Source organism: Sardina pilchardus, chromosome 8 (assembly GCF_963854185.1).
Source record: "Sardina pilchardus chromosome 8, fSarPil1.1, whole genome shotgun sequence".
Lineage (NCBI taxonomy): Eukaryota > Metazoa > Chordata > Actinopteri > Clupeiformes > Clupeidae > Sardina > Sardina pilchardus.
Window position 1 is genome coordinate 659,243 of NC_085001.1, and position 7,500 is coordinate 666,742.

General features: G+C 46.7%; 2 protein-coding genes across 2 annotated transcripts in view; one reads left to right on the forward strand and one right to left on the reverse strand.

Annotated features, from left to right (window-relative positions):
• The window catches only part of hpdb (4-hydroxyphenylpyruvate dioxygenase b), a 20,454-nt gene extending 17,869 nt beyond the window's left edge, over positions 1 to 2,585 (forward strand). The window contains exons 13-14 of the mRNA XM_062542260.1: positions 871 to 987; positions 1,223 to 2,585. Coding sequence (XP_062398244.1) covers positions 871 to 987; positions 1,223 to 1,333 — 228 coding nt within the window. The 3' untranslated portion in view covers positions 1,334 to 2,585. The remainder of the gene's footprint in view (positions 1 to 870; positions 988 to 1,222) is intronic.
• Positions 2,586 to 2,787: 202 nt separating this feature from the next.
• LOC134088344 (betaine--homocysteine S-methyltransferase 1-like) overlaps positions 2,788 to 7,500 on the reverse strand; it is an 8,737-nt gene continuing 4,024 nt past the window's right edge. Inside the window, exons 6-8 of the mRNA XM_062542262.1 lie at positions 7,299 to 7,481; positions 5,376 to 5,604; positions 2,788 to 3,011 (exon numbers count right to left, since the gene is read on the reverse strand). Of these exons, the coding sequence (XP_062398246.1) occupies positions 2,930 to 3,011; positions 5,376 to 5,604; positions 7,299 to 7,481 (494 nt within the window). The 3' untranslated portion in view covers positions 2,788 to 2,929. The remainder of the gene's footprint in view (positions 3,012 to 5,375; positions 5,605 to 7,298; positions 7,482 to 7,500) is intronic.

Genomic DNA, 7,500 nt, shown 5'->3' on the forward strand with positions numbered 1-7,500 from the left:
ACCAGCAATAGATACGACAACACAATGTTAGCATAGTAACATTACAGTTATATACAGTGTAAATATATGGACAAAATAAGAGAAAAGTTAAGATAGTAATACAATAATTACAGCAGCAGTGCAAGGATAGGTTTGAAGTACGTAATGTAGGTATCAGCCATTGGTCAAGTATAAAGTCAAAGTCCAGCCCAGTCTGGGGAGTAGAGGGAGGGGTTGTGCATGTGGGCTAATGTAGCCAGTAAACTGGGCATCTGACTGAGCTTTAGCCAATGAATGAACATATCATTTAGTCTTTAGTCTTAATGGCTGAAAGGGAGTTAGTGTTTTCCGGCTAGTCCAAAGGGCAAATGACAAAGCAGAAACAAAACTGCCTTTTGGCCTAAATTACCTTAATCTGAGTTAGTATACGAGTTATTAAATTACTTTAATCTGAGTTAGACTTATAACCTCGACCAATAGCCAAGCTCATCCTCACACTTTGATCCCTAATGGTCAGATAAGGCTGAATCCATAACAGGCTTGTGTGTGTGTGTGTGTGTGTGTGTGTGCGTGTGTGCGTGTGTGGTCAGATAAGGCTGAAGAACATATCTATGGTCTGCTTTGAAGCCAGCGATGCTGAATCATAATGACATTTTCTTTGTGAATGTGTGTGTGTGTGCATGCCTCTGTGTGTGTGTGTGTGTGTGTGTGCGTTTATGCCTGTGTGTGTGTTTATGTGTGTGTGTGTGTGTGTGTGTGCGTTTATGCCTGTGTGTGTGTGTGTGTGTGTGTGTGTGCGTTTATGCCTGTGTGTGTGTGTGTGTGGGTGTGTGTGTGTGTGTGTGTGCGTGCATGCCTGTGTGTGTGTGTGTGTGTGTGTGTGGAGCATAGGAGCTGAAGATCTTGGTGGACTTTGATGACAACGGCTACCTGCTCCAGATCTTCACCAAGCCTGTTCAGGACAGACCCACAGTCTTCCTGGAGGTTATCCAGAGACACAACCATCAGGTTAGGACACACACACACACACACACACACACACACACACACACACACAAATAAATACACATATATATACACACACACACACACACACACGTGATTATGGTAACCATGTACCACGACTACCCTGATGATGTGATGTGATTATGGTAACCATGTACCACGACTACCCTGATGATGTGATGTGATGTGATGTGATGTGATGTGATGTGATGTGATTATGGTTATCCTCCTCCTCCAGGGCTTTGGGGCTGGGAACTTCAAGTCTCTGTTCGAGGCCATCGAGGCTGACCAGCACGCAAGAGGCAACCTTACCATCCTAACTCCAAACGGCCTGTCCGAAAAACTCTGAAACACACACACATACAAACACACATGGGTACGCACAAATCATGTTCACATAAAATACATACATACACTCACACACTCTCTCTCTCTCTCACACACACACACGCACAAAAGCATGTTCACATAAAATACATACACTCACTCTCACACACACACACACACAAAAAGGCATGTTCACATAAAAATACATAATCTCTCTCACAAACTCTGTCTCTCGCTCTCTCACACACACACACACACACAGAGCCATATCAGTGCATGTATTCCATGTAGATCTACGCATACGATACGCACACACACTTATGTTACATTTGGCCATAGAGAAACACGCACATCAATGCAATCAAATGCAGCATTACCATATATGCCATGCTATTATTTCAACGTTACCATATGAAGTCATGACTTTGAACATGCTTATGTATTTGGAAATCCATTCTTGGCCTCAGACTATTTCATTCATGGTTACTAATCACAGTGAACAGAACATCACCTCTATTCCACAGAGAGTTCGCCGCATTAGATGGTGAATGTTCTACTGTTTGGTGTTCTGTACCTTCTTACTGCAGCCACAATACTCTCAGGCATATGCTACCTTATATGTTATGCACATGTTTCATCAGTTTGTATTAGTCAGTGATTCTTTGTATGATATTGCTTTCTTTTCTGTTCCGTTACCCTCTGCAGACAGAACACTGAGACTGTTACTAGGGCAACGCTGTTTACTCCCAAACCCACATGCTAATCGCTCATGAAGTCAAGGCAAACTAGCCGCCATTGTAACCACATAGTGAACTCATAGGCCTTTAGCCTGTCAAAGACATGAAGTTACTATTGAATTCATAGGCCTTTAGCCTGTCAAAGACATGAAGTTACTATTGAATTCATAGACCTTTAGCCTGCTAAACACATGAAGTTACTATTGAACTCATAGGCCTTTAGCCCGCTAAACACATGAAGTTACTATTGATTGAACTCATAGGCCTTTAGCCTGCTAAACACATACGGTTACTATTGAATTCATAGGCCTTTAGCCTGCTAAACACATGAAGTTACTATTGAATTCATAGGCCTTTAGCCTGCTAAACACATGAAGTTACTATTGAATTCATAGGCCTTTAGCCTGTCAAAGACATGAAGTTTTGAATTCATAGGCCTTTAGCCTGCTAAACACATGAAGTTACTATTGAACTCATAGGCCTTTAGCCCGCTAAACACATAACGTACTAGGCCTTTAGCCTAAACACATGACGTTAACATCCCCTAGTTTCCTTTCAACTATGCAAACAATATTGTTGCTTTTTGATTTTGTTTTAGTTAGTTAGTTTTAGTTAACATTACAAATAAAAACTGATGGGAAACAGATCTTCAATTATTGTCTGCTTCTATGTGTGTGTGTGTGTGTGTGCGTGCGTACGTGTGTGTTTGACATTAAGGATAGAAGACAACAGGTTGGTGTATGATTCATCTTTCTTTAATAATCACTAAAATCCCATAAAAACTGGATTTACATAATTATGGATTTACATGTACATATGGCATAGCCAATCAGGGGCAGAGGCGGGTTTAAGGAATAGCCAATGAAGGCCAGAGAGGGTCTCTAGGCGTCGGGGATGGACAGTGATGGGCAGAGGGGTCTTCCAGAGGCGGGCTTGAGCGCCTCCCAGTGGGCACGACTGGCCCTGCAGACAGAACACCAGAGAGGACACATTAACCACACACACACACACACACACACACACACACACACACACACACACACACACACACACACACACACACACACACACACACACACACACACACACATATATAGGGTAGGTTTGGTTCAGGGTACTTAAGGGCATGTTCAGATCTTAAAGGAACACTTCACCGTTTTTTCATATTAAACTATGTTATTCCCTTAATTAAAGGTATACTATGCAACGTTTTTCAGTTAATCAATTCGTTCCATACTGTTATATATGACTAAATGAGTCATTACCGGTCGAACAGTGTTTTTTTTGGCCGCTCTAGTGGTCTGTAGCGGTAAAACCACACTTGCAACTTCAGGAGACACCGGGCACGCACCCATGCTCTACTCCAGGAAGTGTCATGTAAAGTCTCATGAAAAGGCACGGCAGATTGACCGATTGAGGAGTTTTGTCAAATATACACGCTAAAGCTGTAGGGGAAGCTCTGCAGAGAAATATGCAAGCGAAACCGGCGATGAAATCGCCAATCCTGCATAGTATACCTTTAAGACGAGTTGATGCATACCTCTTACATTTCAATGGGTGCACTCACTGGCTCTGGCACGCGGCACAACTTTGATAGCACTTAGCGAGCCCAATGCATTCATTAGGATCCAAGCAGAGATGAAGTTAGAAGCGACCAAACACCTCCATGTTTTCCCTATTAAAATACAGTTACATGAGTAGTCACAAGACCAAGTATGGTGAGACAAAATAAAACGTGGTGCATTCGTAAGCAGGTAAGAGGGATAACTATATTGTGTGGCGCAGTAATATCTTCACTCTTGCACTTTCAGTTTCACTTTGGAGTGAGGATATTACTACGCAGAGTCTGCTCCCAATATTATTCCGCCAAACAGTATAGTTAGTCCCTTTTGCCTGCTTAGAAATGCACCACGTTTTATTTTGTCTCACCATACTTGGTTGTGTGACTACTCGTGTAACTGTATTTTTATAGGGAAAACATGGAGGTGTTTGGTCGCTTCATCTCTGTTTGGATCCTAATGAATGCATTGGGCTAGCTAAGTGCTATCAAAGTTGCGCCGCGCGCCAGAGCCAGTGAGTGCACGCATTGAAACGTGATCAACTCGTCTTAATAAAGGGAATAACATAGTTTAATATGAAAAAACGAAGAAATGTTCCTTTAACCTGGTAGGGGGCAGGTTTGGTTCAGGGTTTTTAAGGTGTTTAAGGGCACGTTCTGCAAGGCTGCTTTGAAACTCCTCACACAATGGCGTTTATTTTTGAAAAAGGTCCGATAAATATAGAAGCACAAATCATTCGTGTTTTTCACAATGAGAGAGTGTGGAGGCCACATGATATCCTGTCTTATTCTACCGATCTTCTGTTTTTCAGCAGAATCCAATTCCACTGATGCAAGAGCTTCTTGACAGTGATGATGAAGAACACTGGGAGAGCAGTTATTTAAACCGTCTACATAATCTTGATAAGCAACGCTCGCAATGTCAACTCGGAAACGTTTGTCTAGCACAAGCACTAAAATGCTAACCTGTTAACGTTACAATCTAGCGTTATTCTCGTTAGTAGCAGACTGATGTGACGTCACAATCTAGCGTTATTCTCGTTAGTAGCAGACTGCTGTGACGTCACAATCTAGCGTTATTCTCGTCAGTAGATCCTCATGCTCTGCTACTCCGTCCTTTCAGCTGGAGTGCTCAGAGTTCGCTCTGGACGCTGCGAGAGTGTGACGTTCTGAATAAACGAACGATGGTTCCATCCACACTCTGAATTTACGAACGATTAAAAAGTGTCAGAGTGTGCTCGGAGCGCTCGGAGTGGCAACTAAGTGAGTGTGTGTACCTGGCCTTGACGTAGGCTTGCTGCTGTACTCTGTGTGTGTGTGCGTGTGTGTGTGTGTGTATATGTGTGTGTGTGTGTGTGTGTGTGTGTGTACCTGGCCTTGACGTAGGGCTTGCTGCTGTACTCTGAGTGTGTGTGTGTGTGTATGCGTGTGCGTGTGCGCGTGCGCGTGTGTGTGTGTGTGTGTGTGTGTGTGTGTGTGTGTGTGTGTGTGTGTGTGTGTGTGTACCTGGCCTTGACGTAGGGCTTGCTGCTGTACTCTGTGTGTGTGTGTGCGTGCGTGCGTGTGTGTGTGTGTGTGTGTGTACCTGGCCTTGACGTAGGGCTTGCTGCTGTACTCTGTGTGTGTGTGTGCGTGTGTGTGTGTGTGCGTGTGTGTGTACCTGGCCTTGACGTAGGGCTTGCTGCTGTACTCTGTGTGTGTGTGTGTGTATATATGTGTGTGTGCGTGTGCGTGTGTGTGTGCGTGTGCGTGTGTGTGTGTGTGTGTACCTGGCCTTGACGTAGGGCTTGCTGCTGCCCTCCAGGGCGCTGCCCCACAGGCCGTGCTTGGTGGAGGCGGGCGGCAGGATGCCCCTCTCGGGCGCCAGCTCCTCGGCCAGCGCGCGGATGTGGTACGCCTCGAACCCGCAGCAGCCGCCGATGTAGCGGATGCCCGCCGCGTACGCCTCACGAGCGTACCTGTGCACGTCCCAGCGGTTCACCACCCTGGACTCCAGCGCTGCAGAGGAGGAGGAGGAGAGGAGGAGGAGGAGGAGGAGGAGGAGGAGGAGGAGGAGAGGAGGAGGAGGAGGAGGAGAGGAGACCGTTAGAGGAGGAGGAGGAGGAGGAGAAGGAGGAGGAGGAGAGGAGGAGGAGGAGGAGGAGGAGGAGGAGAGGAGGAGGAGGAGGAGGAGAGGAGACCGTTAGAGGAGGAGGAGGAGGAGGAGAGGAGGAGGAGGAGGAGGAGAGGAGGAGGAGGAGGAGGAGGAGGAGGAGAGGAGGAGACCGTTAGAGGAGGAGGAGGAGGAGGAGAGGAGGAGGAGGAGGAGGAGAGGAGGAGGAGGAGGAGGAGGAGGAGGAGAGGAGGAGACCGTTAGAGGAGGAGGAGGAGGAGGAGAGGAGGAGGAGGAGGAGGAGGAGGAGGAGGAGGAGAGGAGGAGACCGTTAGAGGAGGAGGAGGAGGAGAGGAGGAGGAGAGGAGGAGGGCAGTACAGGAGACCGTTAGAGGAGGAGGAGGAGGAGGAGGAGAAGGAGGAGAGGAGGAGGAGGAGGAGGAGGAGAGGAGGAGGAGGAGGAGGAGGAGGAGAAGGAGGAGAGGAGGAGGAGGAGGAGAGGAGGAGGAGGAGGAGGAGGAGGAGAGGAGGAGACCGTTAGAGGAGGAGGAGGAGGAGAGGAGGAGGAGGGCAGTACAGAAGACCGTTAAAGGGCATTCACATACGTCGCTACTCGCACATCGCTCCTCGCTTCTGTTAACTGTCAATCATCTCTATTCTACATTCTGATTTGGTACTCGCTTGAAGTCGCTTCACTCGCATCGCTGGAAGTTAAAATTATTTTAACTTTGTACCCGCCCACATCGCATCGCTAGTCCTCGCATCGCCTGTCCTGGCCACATTCAGCTAGAACACATTCACTTTACATTGACAGTTCTCGCTCAGAGATGGGCGAGTAGCGACGTATGTGAATGCAGCTTTAGAGGAGGAGGAGGAGAGGAGGAGGAGGGCAGTGCAGGAGACCTTTTCCAAGACTCAAAAGAGGTTCTCCCAAGGAGAAGTCCCTTTATTTATGCTAATTACATAGAAAACATCATGAACCGCACCTACACATATCAATGGCCTATAACTGTGAGACTGTTTCAACTGCAAGCCTGCCTCCCTCACAAACGTCTTCAAGTGACAGGCACTCAATTTGACCTACACACTACCAATACAATGTCGTCATCAAAGATGTGTGTAATAATTTAGCTCTTTTAGCCCATTGCCCAAGTTGGCTACTACCACAAATAGAATCCAATTGTGTGGGAAACACTAAATACAATAAAACTTGACTAGCAGAAGTAGATGTATTGCTTAAGTGAAGATGTTTAAGTCCTACACAGTTATGCCAATGTGATATTTACTGCTACTGTGGCAAGTCACTCTGGATAGAAAGGGTCTGCTAAGCAAACATAAAAATAAACATGAACATGGATATGAAAAACAAAAACAACACACCACAAACAGAAACACAAACAAACACTAACACAAACACCAACAGAACCACAAGCACCAACAAAAACAAACACTTAACACTAACACTAACACTAACACTAACACTAACACTAACACCAACACCAACACCAACACCAACAACACCAACACAAACACAAACACAAACACGCGCACAAACACAAACACGCGCACAAACACAAGCACGCGCAGGTGGTGTGTGTACCGAAGGGGAACTCGGGCAGGCCGATGTATCCCTCTGCGGCGGCGTCGGGGCAGTGGAAGCCCAGCGGCTGGATCATGAGGTGAGCCGTGAGTCCGGCGGCGTCCAGCCCCTCCTTCATCAGCCGCACCGTGCGCAGGCACTGCGTGGGGTCCACATGGCAGTTCACCCCCACAATCTGGGCACCTGGACACACACACACACA